Below are 23,527 nucleotides of genomic sequence, written 5' to 3'. Positions count from 1 at the left end.
GAACCTCACCAGTAGTGGCCAACTGATCTAAATTACCCCAAGAGCAAAGAGGAAACTCATCCATGAGATCTTACTGCCTCAGTGGAAGTCCAGGTTCATGCCACTGCAATTGGAAAGATGCTGAACAAAAATGGCTGCTTGGCAAAGGCCTGAGAAGAAAACCACTGCTGGGTAAAAAAAATCAACGTTAAAGCTTGTCTCAGTTTTTACAGAACACATCTTAATGAACCCCAAGCCTTTTGGGAAAATATGTTACACCACATTTCAGAAAAAACAACATATCAGCAATAAAACATGGAGCTGGTAGTGTAACAATATGGGGTAGTTATGCTGCTTCAGAACCTGAAGGATTTGACGTGTTAACTGAAAAATCCTGGAAGAGAATATTCAACCTCAAGATTGAATGAAGTTGAGTTCTGCAAGACAATAATCTGAAGTCCACCTCTGAATGGCTGACGGAAAACAAAGGAGAAATTAAGACTGAACCTGGATCTTATTCATGCAATCATGACTTACAACAATTCTGCAAAGATAAGTGTGCCCATTTTCTCCATAGCTCTTTAAAAGACTCTAAGATGTAATTGATCACAAACACATGATAGCAGCTGTTGCTACTAAGAGGCTCTATGGACTTTCAAAATAATAATTATTAGATTTAAACTCTCTGTTATGATATACTTTGTAACTCATAATTATGACTCAAAAAGTAGAAATTAGGATTTTGAAACTTATAATTTGTGACTCTACATCTCATTATTGGCATGACATCTAACTTTTTCACCTTCAAGGGGCAGAAATGGTCTTCCACAATTTCCACACAGGCCCATGTAAGCGTGAATTTTTAAACTTAAAAATCTTTATTTAAAAACTACTTTCTGCATTCATTTCTTCTTAATTTTTTCATATTTGAATCATACTTAGTTTTGAAACACTTCAGTTTACATTTGTACAAAGAACAACTTCAGTCACAGTTCCTTAGAGAAAAAACACGGCACGCTTTAGGATTGGGTATTCTTTAAATTCTGTTTTATTCTAATACTGCTGTTTTTTAAATGCACTCAAAGTTCAAACTAAAACTCAACAAAAATTTAAAAATCTCCCACAAAAGATGTTAATATTTCATTCCATAAATCTATTTATTTCTGTTGCCTTGCACAAGTTAAGTTGATCTCCTGTGTATAACGGCTATTTTCTCTTTTTTTATAAGAAATAAAAGTTTTCCTACTTGAAAATGTTAATTAATGTTTTTTGTTCGATAAAGTTTAGAAAAATAATAAAATAATAATAATAAAAATAATCCTCTTCCGTACCTATGTATGGGTTTTCTTGTGAAAAATGCGCCCATAGACACACATGTCAGATCTAATTCTTGCATGATGTCCATGGCGTTACCTTACCTGTCAGTTTCTGTGCACCACGTGGTTTCAGTTAATCAGCTGACGGCGGAGGGAGGAGGAGGAGGAGGAATAGCAGAAGATGGAAGGGAACAGAGACGAAGCCGAAAAATGTATCAACATCGCCACGAAAGCCCTTGAGGCAGGAGACAAAGAAAAGGCTGTGAAGTTCCTGAACAAGGCGGAGAAGCTGTACCCGACTGACAGAGCTAAAGGTGAGGCTAGGTGTGCTGAGGAAGAGGCTAACTTTAGATCCTTCCGCCGTCTTGCTAGCATGTAGCTGATGTTCTCTGGGACGTTTCCCTGTACTTCCTACTGATACACCATAATACGCACATTTTTATGTACATATGCTAAAGTAAAATAAGAAAGACGTTTATACATTCTCTAACAAATCTAGCCACAGGGATAACTGTTAGCTAATAAAGCCGTTGGCCTATAAGCTAACCTAGCCTAGCTCAGAGGAAAACAGTGTAAAGAGACACTTTTAGTGAAGTAAACCAGTCAAAGATTTGTCCTTCTCAGCTTCGACTTTCCCCCCTCATCTTTGTTGGTCAAACAATGTGTTCAGGAGCTATAATTTAAAACTATTTTGACTTTAAAAATAGAATGTTCTAATGAAGTGGTGCTTGCTAATATAAGGAAGTTGTGTAACGCTGCTAGCTGACAGATGTAGGCAGTTCCTTAAGAGTCAATCCTTTAATTGAGTGATTGACCCGCAGAGAGCTCTGAGGCTGGAGCTAATAATCCAGGACACAAGCAGGGAAACAGAGTTAGCACTGGCCTGGAGGCCCTGGGGCCCAGCTGTCTGTATTTCTAATGATAAGCCTGGGTAACTGTGAGGGGCAGGCTACCCAGCATTGTCCAGATGATTAGGAAATTTGAATGAAATGTTTTCTGGTCTATATAAGAATGATGGGAAAAGGAAGCTGCATGTGGCTCTTTGGTCCCTCTACAATGGATCTAAATAGTGGCTAAACGTGGTATAAGAAATAACGAATGTACTATTATAACAAATGCCAGTCTCGGAAATTTTAGTGTTTTTATAAAGAATATTTGAATTCAATTTTCAGAACAGAATGGCGTTAAAAAAAAAAAAGAAATATGCTTTTAGAGCAATTTTTCTTAATTAGATTGGAAATGTGTGGTGTATTTTTTCAATTTATACCTAATAAACTCTATAAAAGAGTCATGCTTCATCTTAATGAATTGTTCGTGTTTTCCATAATTTTTAAGTCGTAGGGAAATCATATTATTTATCTTGATATACGGTATATACCTGGATATACTGTATATATATTGTTTATCTTAATGCACATTTTCCTCCTGTTTGCACCTTCTTTAATTACTATGCCAATATGTGACGCGTGAATTTATCTGCTGTGAGATCTATAAAGCTCATCTAATCTAATTTAAATGTCAAATCATTCTGGCTTAAACATGTATATAAACATACTCTTTATCAGATATTGTCCCTAAATTTTTACTTTTTCTAAAAAATCCTGTCCTAATATCTGTGGGGGTTAAATTCTGTTTTATTCTCGTACTGCTGTTTTTTAAATGCACTCAAAGTTCAAACTAAAACTCAACAAAAATTTAAAAATCTCCCACAAAAGATGTTAAAGGAAGAGTACACCCAAAACATGATTAGCCTTCATTTTCTACTCACCCCCATGCTGAACAACACTCTGGAGTACTTTTTGATATCTCAAATAAATAAAATAAAATCTGTGGGGTTTTTTTTCCGTTATGTTATTCAGGCCAGTTAGTTATACGTCAGCTTGAACACCTAAATTCAGCCAATCATATCAACGGTCATCTGTCAATCAACTTTTTTCAGTCATAGCATCTTGATTCAAGTTGCAGCTAATATACGCAACCGTTGAAATTAGAAATAAGAATAATTTCCTTTCCCATTGAATTCCGTCTCAGTGTTCACGGGATGGACGTCTGTGTCTTGAGCAGACGTAGAGCTAACAGAACTGGCAGCGTTGCGAGGCAAGGGCTCAAACATGTACGGCTGTAAGCCTTCTACACCAAACCAAGCTTCTGCCGCCCTGGCGTCCTCTTCCACAACATCTTCATCCCCTCTTTCCTCCTCTAAATAAAAAATGGATGACGGAGGATACTCATCTACGACCTCCGACACTAAACTCTCCTCCTCTTGCATGTTTCCTCTGTCCATAGCGTTCCTTGACAGTGACGTTTCTAAGTCACCAATTTAGTGCTACTTGGTCCCAATTTAATTTCCCATCGGGAACCTACTAGCACTAAGTTGCTAACTGGTTAGCAAGAAGCTTCCGAGACACCGGCCACAACAAAACAAAACGTGCGAACCTTCCGACACAACAATCCCGCCCTCTTGATAATCGACCAATCACATTCACTTTATTCACTTGTGTAAAGTCAGGCACCACTCGGGAGAATCTGGAAATGCAATGTTTGGAACAGCCGCTTCACTACGACTTTAAAAGCTAAAAATACGATTGAGATGTTGGTTGTTTTAGATGTTTTAGATTTCCTATGGACGATATTTAACAAAAGTAAAACATTGTTTTTTTTTCGTATTAAAAGGGTGTAATATTTTGTGTCTCTAAACAACTTTTATTAAAAGCATAATGGCTTTTTTTAAAAACAGACCCCCTGGTCTAAATGATCTTGATAGCCTGTTTTTTGGCTGGTCTGCTTGAGATATCTACCGTTCTTTGTAAATTCATCCATTTATAGAAAGATTAAAAAAATTAAAAAAAAAGATGGCTCTCACAGGAAATTGCAAAACCACAAACAGTCAGCAGATGCATCCGGTTAAACAGAATCAATTTTCACTGATTGTTAACCTGCTTTTTTTAAAGGTAGATTGACTTTTCTAGGGTCCAACTGGACCTCCTTAAATGCGGGGAAAAAAATTCGGAGTAAAACAACTTTGGTGGAAGTTATTTAAAAACACAAAGTTGTGAGTTTGTATTTTAATCTTTGACAGATGCAACAGCTTTCAGGTAATAGAATCTGTAAACTAGGACATACTGGTATTCAGGGCATCAACACATTTGCGTACAGCATGATTCACCATTCCAATGTTGGCCCTCCAGTCCTGGTTCTGGGGCCAAACTGAGGGGATGTAGGTTTAGATCTGCATTAATTCTCTGAGCAAATGATTGATTTTTGGAAAAGGGTGTCATTCGTTTAGCTGCTTGTTAAAAGTTCACCGGTTTAAACCTAGGGAACCTGTTCTCCCAACACAACAGAAGAAAATATGGAAGAAGCAAAAAGAGGGAAAACCTAGATTTAGAAGTACAGAAATGTCTACTGTTCATTGTGGCTACAGATTTTTTTAAGCTGATAACAGGAAAGCTGCTGTGTTTTTTTGTTTTTTTTTTCCCCTTTTGTTTTAGTTTTTAACTCTGTTATCTAACAAACAAAGTTAAAGATCTACATTGTCCAGGAAATACACATAGATTCTAGGGTTTGTGTAATGCCGTTGAGATAAATCACTGATGGCTTACCTTGACACTGAGATTTTCCATTTTAAAATAAATCTTTGAAAGTTAAAGCCCTGCAATGGTGACAGTGGTAATCTGATAATTTTCAGGAATCTTTTAAGATGCCACTGCAGACTGGTTCTGTCAGTTTTAGGTTTTAACCTTTAGATTATATCGCCACTTATCTCTATCTACCTTCTGTCCACCAACTTAAAGGCTCAGGTTTAAGCAATACTCCTCCGCTACAAATAAGTGTCTTTTTTGTTATTATCATTGCATTTATCAAATGATTAATTTGGGTTTTGAACTTCCACCCCCCCCCACTTCCACCATCAATACTGGTTAATCAATAGTTAGGATATTTATTGGCAGATCATTCATTTTAAAATATAAAGGCATTCCACAGTTATACATTCAACTCTATCTTTTTAAGGCTTTTATATTTATAAATGAGCCAGAGTCCCTAAAGCGAGGTGGTTTAAATCGACTTTTATCCTTAGGCACCTGGGTTTCTGTGAAACATATATGCAAAAAAGTTCAAACCAGATGTATTGGAGGAATCCTAAAAGGCAAATCTATAACATACGTATGTATAATATAAAGTATGACTTTTATTTTTATTAATGAGCCAGAGTCTCTACAGTGAGATGGTTTAAATTGGCTGGGACCCTTAACCCTTTATAGGGCAAGTTACAGTTTTTAATCACTTGCATGCCCCTTAGAAGTGGACCTAAAACCTAAAAGGCAAATCTATGATAATGTTTCTTTTTGCATAACAAAATATGAACTTGTCCTGAAGTTTGACTTATTTCTTGGTGAACTCTGAACAGAGGGGCAGGATTGCAGTTTGAGCTCCCAAATATCTGAGGATGACTGGAAATTTACATAGGCATTGTTTTCTGGTTGTTTTTCCAAGCGGGACGAAGGAGGCCTGGTTTTACTGCAACGCTGTCTTCACTGATGAAGCTACTGAAATAAATGGGATAAGCTTCATGAAGGTGTTTGAATGCCATTGAATAACTTTAACAAATGTTTGCATTGAATACATCCCTTATTATGAATGTTAACCATGGCTTGTAAGCAACATAAATTCATTGCTACTGAAAAAAACGAGGCATTACAGTACTGTTATATTGCACACATTTAGCTAGCTCAACATCATGTTAGCATTGAGTTTGAACTGCACAAAGTCTTATTAACTAACTGGTGTTTCCTGTTCATCAGATGCTTTGATGGATGTGATTTTTATAATGTTACTGGACTAAACACTTAGCGAATCTGCTTTGATGCTGGCCGAGGTTCTCAAAGCTGTCCAGCCTAAAGCGCAGTGACACTTTTCTATGTTTTGGCTCGAAGCTCCATCCATGGTGGGTTTAACACAAGGGGAGAGAGCTATTATAAACCTGATGTTGACCCATCGTATGGAGAGATATCAAAACAACTCGTTTTGGAGATGTGGGCGGAGCGGCTAATTAGACTATTGTCAAATATTGTTGAGGAAGCCTTTAACAGGGCTGAGTGTCCAACGGTAACATTCATGACCTTTTGATGCCAAAATAAAAATTTTAAAATGTAAAAGGTTCTATTTGAATCATTTAGCCACTTTGTTAAAACTCAGTAAAATTCCTGTCTGGACTTACTTTCGGCAATTGCGCAAAGCTTGATTTATGCTTTTATTTATGCGTCCATTGAGTTCATGCTACCAAATTATGTAAATTTGGGCTCTGCGCCCCTCTGCATGGCATCCATACGGACAGAATTTCCTTAGTGCCCACCTCAGAAAATTGGTAACTATGCGGACAGATCCTCAAGGAAAGCATGACGGTCGAGCAGCTGCTTCTGTTAGTGGGGTTTGCAAAAGTAATCATCTAGAGACATCCTGTGATTTAGTGTAAATCACACCCATCATGGCGATTCGATTCAGTGTCAATTTCCTGACCCAACAATTTGATTATTTTCGATACTCAAGAATACACCACGATATGATTCAATTCAATTAATTCGTTTTTATATTTTTTTTTCCTTAAACTTTCAGACTAGACAATGTTTTAAATTTGAAATAAATCAATGAAAGCTGTTATATCGTTATTCATTTTATGTGAGAAACAACAGTAAATAACAGAAGTAGCAAAGTTTTACTCCACCTAGGCCTGTTAAAACCTCATTCACTGAAGAATCATAATGCCTCTGTGTTACAGATTCTAGAAGGTCTTGCATCAGAAAATACTGCAATGAGTGCATAAGTGCACTAGCGGATTAAGTACCGAAAATAGGCCTGTACTACACACACTATAGAATAAGAATACTCAACCAAATCAGTGCAATTAATGCAAAAGTGCACTACCAACAGGTAGTAACAAAAAATAGGCCTGTACTTCATTCACTATGTCTGTCTTGGCTACTGTTTACGCGAGTGTGTGTGTGCAAGCAGAAAGAGGGTAGTGGCTAAAGGAAGCGAGGTAGAAGGGCAAAATAAGTTTAGCGCCACCACAGCACAGGAGTCCGAATTATGTCCAGGAGCAAATGGATAAAAATAGACCGGAGGAGGAAAAAAAATGATTCGATACTCTTGCAGACATGTCGATGCATCGGATTATCGGCTGTTGGATCGATGCATCGAAACAAAACGATTATTATTTGCAGAATGAACTTTGTGTTTGTAAACTCAAATAATTATCCCCTATCCTTAATTACCCCCTAAATAGCACCTTTTAACCACATTAAAAACAGAGTACTACATCGGTTACCGTGTAATTCTTTGAAACGAGGTGGCAAATAGTCAGACAGTATGTCGGAGTGACTTACCCTGTCCGTTATTGATCGTTTTACATGATGCATGTTGTTGAACATTGCCCCTAAGCTTCTATATATTATTCAAAACTGTTGCTTCTTCAGCTGCGCACCTCGCTCTTCTAGCATGGTCCATCTTCACGAGTCGTTTTCCACAAAGGCGATCGCACAAAAAAAACAAGCCGGTAAGGTACCAAACAGGAAGTACACATAGTGTAAAGCGGATGAAGATTTGACCAATCAGAGGCCTCCTGTCTTGCGGCACTGTCTGCGGTCACCTACAATTTTAGAGAGGTGGAGCAGAGTGTCTGCGGCAGGGGGCAGGGATGTCTCTGCGTTCACCGCAACATACACGCAGACGACCTGGTTTCAAAGAATAAATCAGCCTTATGCCTCTTTATTTGGATATAGGGTCAAAGTTCCCAAGATAAAGGTTGTTTAATATGTTATATTCTTATTTGTAGCAAAATAGAATGAGATTTGGTTTATTTATCTTACAGTCCTTTTTCAGCCTTCATGTAAACCATCACTGATGTAGCTCCATATAATGCTAGCCACCCAAATCATTTTAGAAGGCCAGTTAAAAATGTAATCTATACACTATGTTTAATCTTTATCCTAATGGTAAAACCCAGTGTTACAGCGACTGCTCTCTAACACGCGGGTGTAACATTGTCCTTCTGACTAACATAGAAGGTTAATTTGTTCCACGATTACTAGAGAAATAAAATCCGTCTGTTGGACTCAGTAAATAGAAATGTTGACCCTATAAAGCTAATTTATTGCTTTGTTTCCCTCAGTTCATTGTTTCCTTGATTCTTGTTCTCTCCAGCTTTGTTGGAAGCTTTATTGAAGAATGGAAGCTCAGCAGGTAACGGCGCGTATCGCAGGAGGCCCAAAGAAGGCTCAGAATCGGCAGGTTCTCATCCTGCAGGAGGAGGGAGTCAGGAGTCTGCTGGAGGTGACTCTAAAAGCTTCACAGAGGAGCAGGTGGAAGGTGTGAAGAGGTAAGGGCGAAGGATTCGCTTGGAAACGCTGGATTTCCGTTGCTCATCTGTGGTGTTGCTGGTTACTGGTTTCATCAGATGTGCCTAAGCCTTTGTCCCAGCTGTTTCCCTGTTGTTATGGGAACCTGTATATCTTTATCTTTTCCCACGAGGCAGCTGTGAGAGATGCTAACGGTGCATGCTGAATCCAGGCAACTAGAAAACGTCTCCTCAACCCTGAAGCCTTTGCTTTCTCTAGTTTATGACATTTCAGTTTTTTTTTTAACATCTGTGTTTCTAAGGATCAGTAGTTTGGTCTGATTCTGGTCTGATTCACAAACATTTAAAAAAAGGTGGATGTTTGAATCCATGTCTTGATGTTTCTGTCCCATGTCTTGCAGAATAAAGCGCTGTAAGGATTATTATGAAGTTCTCGGAGTGAACAAAGAAGCTGGAGATGAGGAGCTCAAAAAAGCCTACAGGAAGCTCGCTCTCAAGTTTCATCCAGACAAAAACCAGGCTCCCGGAGCAACAGAAGCCTTTAAAAGTAACTCGAGTCATAGTTACTGTCCTTATGGACTCCAGGCAATGTTTGGGGTGCATTTCTCTTCGCCAGTATTTAGATCAGACTCTGCCCTCTTTAGTAGTAAAATCCACTGCAGGGAACTGAACAAAAAAACTAATTGTGAGATGAAAATAAAATGCTCCTGTACAGTACAGTCACCCTGATCTGTCAAGGCATCAAACAAGGCAGTGATGCATCTTAACTTGAACATTATGTTGATTGACATTTATTAACTTCCTACTGTAGGAAGGAAAATCATAAAATGTCATTGTTAAAGAGACAAGAGGCTATTCTGAGAGGCTTAACCATTAGTATTGGTTGAAAGTTGAGCGGAAGGAAACACTGGAGGAAAATGCATTGGAAATGGGGATAAAAACAGCTGTACAGAGATTGTTTAACACATTTAATCCCTTTAGTTTTGCATCAGAGATGTCTTCCCCCTACCAAATCCACTTTTATTGGTGTGATTTGGGCAGATCTGTACCAAAGTTTGGCATTTCTTGGCTAATATCCCTAACCTGCTGGAAATCACAGCATCTAGCGAAAGGTTCAAGCTTTTGTTTTTTGTTTTTTCCTGCAGAGATTGGGAACGCTTATGCAGTGCTGAGCAACCCAACAAAGCGACGGCAGTACGACCTGACGGGCGGGGAGGAGCCGAGCAGCCCCAGCCAATCCCACGGAGGAGGCTTTGAGTTCCACCGAGGCTTCGAAGCTGACATTACGCCTGAAGACCTCTTCAACATGTTCTTTGGGGGCGGATTCCCCTCCTGTAAGGCACCAGTCCATGGAGACAAATTAAAAACCTACCGAAAGGCATCAGTACTTATTTAGAACCAAACCAAAAGTTTTTCAGCAGGATGGCTCTGCTGTATGAGTGTCTGGTAAGAGGCTTATCCCTGCAGGTTTTTGACCACAGCTGTGATGTTCTGTCTGCAGCCAGCAACCACACATTCACCAACGGCAGGACCAGCTACAGCCACCACAACGATTACCGACAGGAGAGGACCGAGGAACGGGGAGATGTACGTAAACTGCTCCACAGTCATTTATATCCCACAGATCGTCCTCCATCTAGTAGACATGTCTTCCTTTTGTCCACAGGGCGGCTTTTCAATGTTCATCCAGTTGATGCCCATCGTGGTTCTGATCTTGGTGTCGATACTGAGCCAGATGATGGTGTCCCCCCCACCCTACAGCCTGTACTCCAGACCGTACGTACAAACACACACACACACACACACACACCGTGGACCAGAATCTACACATGAACCACAATGTTTCTATTGAAGGACCTCATTATGTTCAAATCAGCTGCTTCAAAAAATCCAGATTCCCATGCAGGCTGGAAAAGTGTGGAGTTTAATTTCCAAGTCTGGAAATCCGAGTATGGGAAGAAACCATTTCCAGACCTTTCCCTACCCCACTGCCTAAATATTCCCTTCTCTTCATTTCTTCTTTTCTAAGAACTTTTCTCCATTTTCATCTTTCCTTCCTTACTATCTTCCTGACTCTTTTCTTCTGTCCTTCCTTCCTACTTGACAACATTTTTTGATTCCCTCTAATCTCCCTTCCTTCTGTTCATTCATCATGATCAGCAAAAGATCAGCAGGAAAATAAAAAAGCTGCAACCAGTAGCCAATCGGCTGAAAGATGAGGCACTTATGTTTTGTTTTGACTAGATATCCAATTTTCTTCTCAGAGATATGACTTTCAGATGCATGCACATCTGCTGTCAATGCATCTTATTTTTTATTATTTTAGGTATTTTCATCACATCTTTAAGCCCATTCTGTTAAATATGCAGCGATATCCAGGTATGGACTTAAAGTGAATGAAAGAGCAGCCAGACTGGAGAAATCTTATTACGACCTTTATATAAACTCTCAAATTAAGGCTGCTGGGAGGAAAACATATGAAGATTTTTTTATATAAACGATTTTTTCCCCCATTTTTCACGAGCGATATGTCTGAGTTTAACTGAACGTCCGTCATAGTCTCTGCCGATATTTTGTTTCTGTTCTCTGCCTCAACTTAAAACCAGAATTTTTTCTTTTCTTTTCTAGAACATTCTCTCTCTCATGCATTTGATCAAACCAGCCCCATGTCCTCGGTGTCTTTCAGGTCCACAGGTCAGACTGTAAAGAGACAGACTGAGAACCTGCGCGTCGATTATTACGTCACCCGAGATTTCAAATCGGAGTTCAAGGGCTCGGCCCTGAAGCAAATAGAGAAAAACGTAGAAGAGGACTACGTCACTAATGTCAGGAATAACTGCTGGAAGGAGAGGCAGACAAGTTAGTAACCACTGTTGATTCTTTATAGTTTTCTCTCTTTCTGTCTCTTACTCTGTTTTTCTGTGCTCGTTTTTTTTCAGAAACAGACCTGCTCTATGCTGCTAAGGTCTATAGAGACGACCGCATGCGGAAGAAGGCAGACCTCATGACCATGGACAACTGCAAGGAGCTGGACAGACTAAATAACCTGTTTAGAGGCGGATGAGTTGAAGGGCTTGTAGAACATGTGAATAGATGTCTAAGTTTTTTGTTTGTTTTTTAAACAAAGGCTTTACACTAGAAGTAAAGGATTATTAAATTATTTAAGGCCTGTTTAAGGTTAAAAACGTCCCACACCTCATATCCCATCCTGTGAACGGCTCTTCCTCGTCATTCCAGCTCGCTCCCAGGAATCGCCTTGTTGCATCCAGATGAGCCACTCTGCACTGTTGAATATTCCTTTTTTTTATATATATATATATTTGATTTGCTGGTAACCAGAAAAACAAGAGACACCTGATTGTAGAGATAAAGTAGAGAAAACATTGGATTCCTGCATCATCCTCATCAATACACAATGGGGGGAAAAACAGCGCATTCATCATGAGACGCTCTTCAGTCAGATCGACGTTGCAGAGGAGCAAAAGAAGCAGACGGCTTCCTCTTTTCTCTCGATGGAGAAAAGGAAACGGTTTAGGGTGAAACTAAATCAGTGAACATAGGCACTTTCATCCACAAAAAGCTGTTCTTTCATTTCCAAATGTTTAACATTTTGCCACTAATTTAAGTAACTAGAAGAATATTTCTCTGCTGGACTGATCATTAAAATAAAGTCAAACTGGTACTGTAGACTGGATTAATGTTTCTCTACATCAGATGAATGTTTTAGATACAGCACCTCACTCACTAAAAACACTTTACACCTCACTGTTTATTTGTGTGAAACACAATCTTAATTTTTGATTTTTTTTTAATAGTCAGCTTTCTAAGCAGTGTAAAAGCAGCAGGGACGCTTATTCTGCCACAGGTCATTCTATTAGGACGCAGTGGTAAATTAATAAGCAAAGCACATCTATAAAGTTTTCTGAAAAATGAAAACATCCCTCCTGAGAATCGGCCCGTCACACGACAGCAGCTCGGTTCATTTTGAACACAGAAAATGGTTGGTGGCGCCTGGTGACATGGTCTATTATTTTCACTCTCAAACATCGTGTTGAAAAAGAAAATATCTGGTGAGCTGCAGCTGCATGAAAATGCCTCAGAAAATATAGGTAGACTGGTTCAAGGTTGGGCTTTAAATAACCCTCTATTCCAGTCTCTCTGAAGTAGTTGGGCCTCCTGTCACTAAGACCCATCCACCTCTTCCTTATTCTCCTGTTTATTTTTCTTGGCTGAAAATATTACATGAAGATTTAAAGAACCATTATTATTCAGAAATATGAGACAAAGTATATTTGATATCTGCTTAATTGTTTTTCATTTAGTTTAATCTCTTTTCTTTGATATTAAGCTTGATGAACTGTTCAAATTTTGTTCCACAGAAATTCCTTGAAATTATCCATCCAGCAGAGGGTGCTGTTGCAAACTTTCAACAATCAGTTTAACCAGATTTTTTTCATTATTTTTATTATTGTTCAGGAGGTTTAAAAGATAAAACTTATATCTCCATAAAATAGATTGAATTCATAACCCCACACGTGATGTCAAAGCACCTCCCCCTGCTATTCCAACAGTCAGATTCCACGTTGAGCTTTTGATCCCGTTTCAAGTGCCGCTGTGAATCATGGGTAATGCAGTTCGCATTGAACAAGCGTGAGATGACGAAACCTCGTCGGTTTGTGTATGACCAGCTACTTTTATCCTGTACATTAGTTTATAAACATAACTTTTCCCCTCATAACTGTTGTATTTGGAATAACCAAAATATAAGTTTCAAGGATAAATCCATATTTCTTAAGAACTGGGTGGATAATAGTATTATATTTGTTAAACAATTGTTTAATGAGAATAGTCAGCTGTTTAATTATGGTGAATTTCTTTATGAATATAATTTCCCTGTGACACCTAGAGAAGTTGTGGTTGTTTTCGGAGCTATTCCACCAGGTTTGAAATTTCTTATATCAACCTCAGGTAGAGCCCATGTCCAATATCCCAGATTTCCAGAGTTATTTCTTGGTCATTCAGATCCGTTCCTTAGCATTAAAGCTAGAAATATACAAATTAGAGAAATCATCCAGAGGAATGCTATTAGCAAACGTGCATCAATCTTTCTTTGGAACAATCTTTATTCAGATATTGAGTGGGAACATACATGTTTTTTGCCAAGGAAGTATTTTCTCTCAAATAAAGTACAGGAGGTGTCCTTTAAAATTCTGCACAGATGTTACCTTGTTAATTGGAAAATGAATAAATATTTTCCAAATATTGATCCTCACTGGTCATTTTTTCACGTCGATCAAGAAACATTAACCCACTTATTTTCTTGCTCTTTCTGTAAAATGTTTTGTAGTGACTTCAAGATTTTCTTTAGTTGGGAATTTAACATACTTATCCCCTTTAATGTCAAACATGTTTTCTTTGGTATTTCCAATAACAGTATGTCTGGGGAAAAAATATCTTAAAAACTTTTTTATTCTGTTGGTGAACATCCACATACATTACTGTAAATTTGCTAAAAACAAATCCAACCTCAACGGTTTTTTGGACTTCTTAAAAATGTGCACCAACTCTAAAGCTGTGAAACTTACAACCCTAAGTGATGCAGTTCATTTGTAAACTCTTTTTTATTTAGTTTTTTCTCTCCTTTTTTTGTCATGGAATCCTGTGGATTTGTTATCCTGCTCATCAAGACTGTTTGCAATTGTATATTCTGTATTTGTAAATAAAGTTTATTTAAAGGTTCGAGTGTGGCCTCTTTGCTTATTTTTTTTCTTCCCAGGAGATGTTAATGTTAGGGAAAGATGCAGTAATATAATTGCATCAGATAGTCAAAGCTGCATTCTTAAGTATCAAATCTCGCAGGTCTTGTAGATTAGATTTATTATTAGATATATATCACCTATTAGTTCAGCTATATAATAAATGTTTTGTTTGATTTGTCTGGATTCCTGCTCATGTAGACATAGAAGGATATGAATAAGTAGATATATTAGCTAAACAGGCCTTAAAATCAGATATTATTAACTTAAGTATTCCTTTAAGCAAAAGTGAGGCTAAATCCATAATTCAGAATAAAATCTGTAAGGTTTGGCAGGAACAATGGGATAATCATGACACTGAGAGAGATCTATATAAAATTCAAAGGACTGTTGGGGGTGATAGTTTTACAAATGGAAAGGGGAAAGAAGAGGTAGTCATATTTCCACTAAGAATTGGTCATACTGGACTTAATAGTTCTCTTTTCAGATTAGGGAAACATGAAACAGGGAATTGTAATCACTGTAATCAGATGGAAACAGTGGAACATGTATTAATGGAATGTAATAAGTATTCACAGGAATGTCAGCATTTAAAATCAACACTAAATAGAAAAAAAAATTGGATTTTCGATGATAAGCCTTTAAGGAAGTAAATCTAATTCTGCTGGAAATCTGTTAATTAGATTTAAAAAAACACTAGATTATTTAATCGGATTTAAAGTAAGAATATAAATGTGTGTATGCATGTGCATGTACACACATGCTTCTTTATATGTGTTTCTATTGATATTGATTGATAGATAATATGAAGATTCGTGCATACCATTGAGGTATGTATTAATAACTTCCCTCTGACATCACCGAATGCACCTTAATTTGGCTGCCATCCGCCAATAAAAAAACAGAAGAAGAAAAAGAAACAGGGTGGTGGTCTGTGCAGATTCCAAAGCAGCTTTAGAAAGTATTCCGGGAGAAGGAAATGTTAGAAAAGATTTAGTATTAGAAATCCAGCACAGTCTATTTAGAATATGTAGGGGTGGTATTGATATTTGGTTATGTTGGGTTCCGTGACATGACGGTGTAAAAGGCAAGGAAAAAGCAGATATATTAGCAAAAAGGGCTTTAGAGGGAATAATAACCATTACAATTCCTTTAGGAAAAGGGAGGGAAATCACCTAGTAAGAGTAAAGAAATCGGGAAATGGCAAAAGAGGTGGAATGAAGATAAGAAAGGAGGAGGATTATACAAAAATCAGTATTAAATAGAAACATTAATGAGAGAAACAGAAGGGAAGATAAGGATATGATTAAGAGTGGATCATACCTACTTAAATGACAATTTCTTTTTAAGAAAGAAAATGTAGAACACGTACTGATGAACTATGAACCTTATGAACATGAAAGGGAGAAATTGAGAAAAATAACTAGAAGGACAGGGAAAGAATGGAGTCTTAAAGGAATATCGAGAAATTAATGTAATATGAAAGATATTCACAGATTAAGGAAAGCATTATTTATTTGTTCACAGAATACAAAATTTAAAAATAGAATTTGATGTAAAGTAATGTTGCTACACACGCATGTACAGTAGGTGGCGGTATGCACCTTAACGTTGCTTGCGATCCGCCATAATAGAAAAGAAGAAGAAGAAGACCTGATGTTTTTCCAGGATCACGTGACTGCGTTAAACCCGGAAGTAAAGCCATAACTGATAGAAGCGTTGCATCGTTGATGTGATTTTTGATTGTTTTTAGCTGAGCTTGGAATGAGCAGACCCAAACACTGACATGTCCCTCAGAGCGGGAGGTGAGTTTAGACTCCAGCTGAGATAATGGGTCAGAAAACGCTCCTGAGCGGCAGCTACGGCCAGCTTCTCCTGCTGGGTCTGCTCTGCTGCGGACTTTTCCCAGATGTTTCTGCCTGTAAGCAGGAAGCGGAGACTCCGGACTGGAGGATGACTCTGAAAACCATCCGGAACGGGATTCATAAAATCGACACGTATCTGAACGCAGCTCTGGACCTGTTTGGTGGAGATGATGGACTCTGTCGCTACAGATGCAGTGATGGTGAGTCCTGCTGTGCTCACCATGGGGCATGTTCACACCTGTGTTGCAACAGAAAGAAAAGTCTGCCAACCTGGGGGTTTTTCTAACACATTGGAAATTTAAACAAGCACTTATTTTACTTCATAAAAGTGAAATAATAGAAATACATTTGCTGTAAGATAAATTAAATGAAGTAAAATAAGCTGATTATACTCCCAGTACAGCTGTATAAGCTTAAATGTTATTTTCAAAGTATATGTTTGATTTGATGAATGAGCCTTATCCTTTATAGGGCACTCAGAGAAATAGTTTTAAAATCTTAATTTCAAGCCAATAGTGTTATTGGAGTCCAGAACAAGACCTTATTACCTCTGTAGCATTCATAAAATAGATATTTTGATGTTGAAAATGAATGTCAACGTAATAACGAGAAACATAACACAAGTGCGTCATTAAGAAATTCATGAAAAACACTCTGAGAGTTGAAAGAAACACATTTTTTTTTGGCACAACACTGGAAAAAATTTAAATTTAGATTTTTACCGTAGTAATTTTTCTTAAAGTAAGTGCAGTTGTTCTTGGATTGAGGAGGTAAAGGAGACAATTTTCCAATCTAAAAAGACAATTTACAATCTAAAATAAGAAAACACAATTACATTGTCTTATTTCAAGTGCATATTATCAAATTATCTTATTTTAAGAGTAAAAATACTCATTCCATTGGCAAACAATCTCATTTACCTACTCAAATTAAGTGTAAATTCACTTAACAGTGAACATAACCTTAGAGGCATTAATGCTGATACTGGCACTTACATTTTTTAGTTTATAAAGCTAAACATAATTGTTAACTAGGCTTATTAACTTCTTAACTTTACTTTTTAACTTTTCAATGAGCTTTTCACCCTTTTTTTTTCTTCACTTGTTCACTTTTTTTCCCAACTTAATTTACAGTAGATAATAAATCATTCAAGGGCTCATCTAATTGGTCAATACCAAAATAAGATATGAAATGGTAAAGGCCTGTACTTACATAGCACCTTTTCAAGTCAGGAGACTTCAAAGTGCTTTACACTACATTCAGTCATTCACTCATACACTGATGTACAGCCATGTAGCAGTATCTTTGCTGAATGGCTGGATATAGATCTAGTGCTTCTAGATCTAACTGAGGGAATCCATTTCTAAGGGGTATGCAAGGGATCAAAAACGCTAACTTGCCCTATAAAGGGTTACCGGTAAGTAGATCAAATATTATAATTTATTGAACCTGGCAACAGTTTCTTGTATTTAAGGTCTGACCAGACCCTCTGCTTTCAAATGGAATATTAAAACTTATGTACAAATGTTTGGCATAAAGCTGACGGTGAGTATCCCCTAAAGACTAGTACACACACCCATAGCAAAGCACGGTGGTGGCAGCATCATGTTTGGATTTTTTATTTTTATTTTATTTTTTTATCAGGAGAAGATACTGGATTTGTTTTCCTTAATAAATGCTTTCATTGAATTATTGTTTCCTAGTATTATTCAGGTTTAGCCCCAAAATATGGAAGAAAAACAATCTGATTTAAATCTGTCTTTTTTTGTACACCACATTTTAAACACAGAATCTTTTAGCACCGAATTTTAAACACTGATTTCTTTTTTTTTTTTTTTACACATTGAATTCCTTACACTGAATTTTTATCTGGTGAAAATTCAGCTGCAAAAAATTTGCCTGCAAAAAAATCAGCTGCAAAATATTCAGCTGTAAATAAATTCGACTTCAAATGTTTTGACCTTTTGGTGAAATCCAGACAAAGCAATCTACACTTGATGCAGTTGAGCAGCTTCTAGCCAATGAAAGTAGCTCATTTTGTCAGGAAGAAAAAAGGAAGTTTGCCACCGGCTGCTTCTTCCTTATAAAACCAAGAGCTTTGGCAGACAGGGGTGCTGCACTAGCTGTGATCGGCTCAGTTATTTTAACATATGTGCAGCTGAATTTTTTGCAGGCAAATTTTTACCAGATATAAATTCAGTATAAGGAATTCAATGTGTAAAAAAAAAAAAATTATCTGTGTTTAAAATCCGGGTTACCAAAAAAGGCAGATTTCAATGAGATGGTTTTTCTTCCATACAAAACATTTAGGCATCTGGTTTTTCAGCCGCACTATGAGTCAGAGCAGACATCCAAATCAACCAAGAATTATTTGAATCTGGTAATCTAGCAGAAAATCTGTTGGTGGATTATATAAATGTTGTAAATATCTCAGAGAGCATGCTTTCTAAGTTAACATCAAGATAAGGCATCACCAATAAGCATTTCAATATGGCCGACGTTCTCAGAATATCCCCACTCTTGGATCCCAGATGTCTGTGGAAGTCATCCAGAATGACACTATTAGACAATCTAGAATGAAAAGCATCACCAAACTGACAGAACATTATACGATGCTCACCTTTCCTTCTCTTCCCAGGATACAAACCGACGCCTCGTCCCGGGTACAAGCACCCACCGCCTAATGGATGTGGCTCCCCTTTGTTTGGGTTTAAGGTAATCAGCTCCATTTAAAGGTGGAGACTCCAGAGAAACTAGAAATACTAGGAAACAAAGAATAGCTCTCATGCATCCTTCCAAGGAGTTTGTGATTAATTCATGTATTTGCACAGCTTTAGTGAACACCCCAGTTTTCCATCCAGAATGACTGTGCTGCTCTTTCCAGTTTGATTTGGGAATCCCCTCCATGACCAAATGCTGCAACCAGCACGACCGTTGCTATGACACCTGTGGCCGCCAGAAACACGACTGCGATGAGCAGTTCCAGGACTGTCTGGAGACCATCTGCAGGAACGTGCAAAGGACTCTGGGATTGGCCCAGACTGTCCAAGGTCAGTCTGAAGGGCTCAGTTTCTGTTTCCTCTATTAGAAACTGATCTGATCTTAGACTTAGAGACTTAGACAGATTTATTTTGTCATTTTGTATACACGAGTGTATGTTAATTCCTTGCATGCCTCGTTTTATAAATGGAGACAGTCCTGTGTTTGTTTCCATCAAAAGCTAAGCCTCTATCAAATTATCTGCAGTTCCCTTTATTCTGCTGTTTTCTTTGTAGAAATCAGAATAATTTATGACTCAAAACTTGCAAACACTGTTTTTTTTTTTTTAGAACAAACAAAATGTAAACAGGTGAAATTATTTAATAAGTAATATTGATTGTTTTTCTAAATGTTCTAGATTTGATCAGATGCTAAACCACAGATCAGTTCAATAAATATCATGCTCAGCGGGTCAGAGTTGAAAGAAAGCTCTAATTCTTTGTCAAATGCTTAAAGCTTCATCGCTGCTGTTAATGCATGACCAGATTTTTTATTTTTTATATGGATTACTAACCTTTGCTTGTCGTCACACTGCACCTCATGTCTGTTTGTTGTGTCTACATATCTTTATGGACATGAAGTGCTTAAAGGCTGTGGTGGTGCTCTGATCTTCTATGCTGAATCAACACAATTATCTTAATATCCTTTACTCCCTTTGGTTGACATGAAAACAGCTGAAGTGGCCCAGACAGAAACTTTGGTTTATCAATTTTATTATTCTTTTGCACATGTGGGATTATAAAGAAAATGAGCCGTTGTTTACTAGCCATATTTTGGTTTAGTTAAAATTATCAGAATATATAATAAACATAAAAAGTAAAAGAAAACTAATCCGAAAGAAGGGGATTGGGTCAAAGGTTGTAGTAGATGATTGAATGAGAAGTTATTGCAATACTCATACTGTCCACTAGAGGGAACAAAGATACATTTTACCTTCGGTTAACTGATAATGAAGCAAGGGCTGTGCATTAAAGGCAGATTTCAACCAAAAGAAGAATACTTTTAAATCTCTTACTTGTTAAATATAGTCTAATGAAATAAAAAACACACAAAAAACAAAAAGCTGTGATAGAAGGTGAGATGTTTGGATTTAAAACTACTTTATGTTAATTGTTATTCCTTAATAGGATATTGTTGTTTTTACTTTTTTTTATATCTTTGCGACATTAATTGCATTAAACATTGTTCTCCTGTTGACTGTCTGTTTTTTTTCTGCCTGTGTTTCTGCTTTCCTTCCCATCGCAGCGTGTGAGTCCGCTGTGACCCTCCTTTTTGATGCCGTCATGCACCTGGGCTGCAAGCCATACCTGGACAGCCAGCGGGACGCCTGTGTGTGCCAGTACGAAGTGAAAAAGGAGCTGTGACAGCGCTGCCAATACAGAGACTCTGAAATCTGGAGTTTAACTTTTATTGTCTAGCTTTTCTCAGGGATGGGGCCTTTTTGGCTAACTGTGCAATGCTAAGTGAATGTTTAAAAAAAATGTTTCTTTTAGGTGGTAACTAATATTTGTCCCTGTGCAAACCACTATTTATATATATTTTGGCGATTACAGTTAAGGCCCTTTGATGGATGAGAACTGATTCAGGTGTCCCTCATGCTTTAAACAGGACGCCACACATACGTTCTGTTCAGAGTTCAAAGGTCAGCTTACTATACAGCAATAAAGCACACATCCACATTCTAAAGCAAAGGGCGTTTTTATGTTTCTAGGAAATCTTTGTCATTTTTATTCAGGCTATTCTCCCAGCCTCCTAATCTCAGATGTTCTTGCTGTGTCCAGTGCAAATCCCTTATCCTGACAGCATTCTGATGTCTGTGTTCAAAGAGTTGGGAAATTCAGAGAGGCAAGGCAAAAGAAGCCTTTTCAGGCTAACAAACAAATCTGAGGCAGATTAGGAGAAAAGAGGCATGAGTCTTTGATTACTTAAAATAAAAACATCTATTTTCTACTAAAAGGCCTGGAGGCGTACACTGTTGATAAAAACACTAAGGATCCTTGATGAGCTCCAGCACCAGCAAACACATCTCTTTCTTTACGTAGACAAAAAAAAAGTCCTATCTGGTATATAAAAAAAAAAGTAATAAAAAAAAAACATTAAAATATGACTGTTTTGTATTGTTCTGGTTATTCTGTTTATTATAGTTTCTTACAAACAACATCCGTCCTGCTTTGGACCGGCTCTGTTGGTGAACCTATTCTTGAATTGTGCTCTAGACCAAATATACCAGGGGCCCAGTGTGGGACCTGGTTTTTTCATGGTGGCACAGAAGAGGAGAAAAAGAAAAAAAGAACAGGGAAACAATGCATCTCTTTGCATGCTTTAAAATCAAGGTTGAAGACCCTTTATGAAGAACAGGAGTTCAAAAACCTCTCAGCCTGTGACCCCGAAATAACAATACAATAGTCTACAGACCCTCTAAGAATACATAGAAAGTGAAATAATTATATTCATTTTAAGATACGTTAATTTTTTCAATGGTATTGAATTTCAACTGTATTTTCATTTAATGGGACATTTAATTATTCAATGATATATTAAACAATGTATTGGTATAATTTAGGGGCTGCACAGTGCGGTAGTTTGTAGCTCTGCTGCCTTGCAGCAAGACGGTTCCAGGTTCGATTCCTGTCCCTGGGGTCTTTCTGCATGAAATTTGCATGATCTCCCTGTGCATGCATGGGTTCTCTCAGGGACACTCCCACACGTCAAAAACATGACTGTTAGTCAAGAGTCAAAGCCAAGGCTCTTAGACTCTAGGGGAGCGGGAGTCTGGTGGTTAGAGTACAGAGCTTGGAATCCTGAGGTTCTGACTTCACGCCCCACTCCCTCAGAATGCCACTCTGGGTCTCTGAGCAAGACCCTTAACCCCACACTGCTCCCCAGGCACCATACAATGGCAGCCCACTGCTTCCCAAGGGGATGGATGAAATACAGAGTGAATTATTTCTAAATTACGATACGTGTCTATTAATTTCTAAATTCTCCTTATGTGTGCGTGAATGGTTGTTTTTTCCTGTTTGTCTCTGTATTGCCCTGTATACCCCACCTCTCACCCACTGACAGTTGGAGATAGGCAGCAGCACCCCTCGTGACCCAAACAGGCAAAAGCATGACAGAAAATGGATGGTATAATTAATATTTGAATCATATATTAGAGACCATACATTTTAAATCTATTTATTTCATGGTACATTTAGTTACAGAATGGGACATTCAAAAGTATTTCTTTATATATTTTTTCCCTCCATATATCTCACGGATCATACCACCATGATTATGGAAAACATCATAGGTACCAGTCAACCTTAATCCCTTTCGATCAGCTCATATAATAAGAAATGTATCTAGTATTATGTTTTCAGTACAGGGGACAGAACCAATTCAATAGGGGCTCTGGCCCCGTTGGCTCCTGTCTAGAGCCGCACATGATGCCCGGGCAGCACACACATGGTACAGGGGCCAGTAATGGCCCGCCAAACTCCTTCTGTGCCCTGCTTTTAAATCCATAGTTTGGTCTAAGCCTGGAGTAACTAATTAAAAACCTGTTGGGTCCGAATAAAGAAAATCATCAACCAGTAAAGGTCCAGAGACATTTTTAATTATAATCTGTTACTTTAAACAGAATTTAACACTGAAATAAAATGAGGTTTTTATGCATCCATGTTATACATTGAATTTTTAAATTAAAAAAAATATAAAAATAAATAGAACATTTTCCCATTTTAAAATCTTAAGTGTAGAGAACAGCAATTGTTCAGTTTGGTATATAGACAATTTCCTGATTCACATATTTTATATAAGACAACTGACCTTTTTTTTTATGTCTTAATGAGAGCAGTGGGCTTTAGGCTGCCCTGCAATGCTTTAAAACTGGGTTTGAATGGAGACTGGTCCATTCTCAAGCACATATCAAGGTGCTCATTTGTGAGCCATATTATCAGGCGAAGCAGCGCAAGTGAATTTACACACTGTGGTTGGACAACATGTAGTCATTTATAAATGTTTTAAATCAGGTTGGGTCCGGATCCGGACCGTTAACGTTAAAAGCTTCGACTTCCTGCTTCTGTGTCAGTAAAGTTATCCTGACACAGATTTAATACCTCTCATAAAACGCCCTAATTCATTGCGCCGCTAGCTGCACCTCCCTAGGGTCGTTACTTTCTGACCAATCGTTTCCTCCGGTCTTAACTTTTAGCCAATCAAATCGTAGGGGCG

The 23,527-nt window shown here is 37.8% G+C and overlaps 2 protein-coding genes across 2 annotated transcripts; both read left to right on the top strand.

Moving 5' to 3' along the window:
- The first annotated feature begins 1,432 nt into the window (after positions 1 to 1,432).
- Positions 1,433 to 12,385, top strand: dnajb14 (DnaJ heat shock protein family (Hsp40) member B14). The gene is made up of 8 exons (XM_015390365.1): positions 1,433 to 1,609; positions 8,496 to 8,670; positions 9,051 to 9,196; positions 9,795 to 9,983; positions 10,151 to 10,236; positions 10,316 to 10,425; positions 11,336 to 11,508; positions 11,589 to 12,385. Exons 1-8 carry the CDS (start codon positions 1,477 to 1,479, stop codon positions 11,711 to 11,713), a joined length of 1,137 nt encoding a protein of 378 aa, XP_015245851.1. The 5' UTR covers positions 1,433 to 1,476; the 3' UTR covers positions 11,714 to 12,385.
- A 3,689-nt stretch (positions 12,386 to 16,074) lies between these two features.
- pla2g12a (phospholipase A2 group XIIA) lies at positions 16,075 to 21,368 on the top strand. The gene is made up of 4 exons (XM_015390367.1): positions 16,075 to 16,470; positions 18,909 to 18,985; positions 19,155 to 19,320; positions 20,555 to 21,368. Exons 1-4 carry the CDS (start codon positions 16,236 to 16,238, stop codon positions 20,671 to 20,673), a joined length of 597 nt encoding a protein of 198 aa, XP_015245853.1. The 5' UTR covers positions 16,075 to 16,235; the 3' UTR covers positions 20,674 to 21,368.
- Positions 21,369 to 23,527: the final 2,159 nt, after the last annotated feature.

This window comes from Cyprinodon variegatus, unplaced genomic scaffold, assembly GCF_000732505.1.
Source record: "Cyprinodon variegatus isolate N-32 unplaced genomic scaffold, C_variegatus-1.0 Scaffold494, whole genome shotgun sequence".
In the NCBI taxonomy this organism is placed as follows: Eukaryota; Metazoa; Chordata; class Actinopteri; order Cyprinodontiformes; family Cyprinodontidae; genus Cyprinodon; species Cyprinodon variegatus.
The sequence above is the reverse complement of the archived record's forward strand: the minus strand, read 5'-3'. Positions and strand labels throughout refer to the sequence as shown.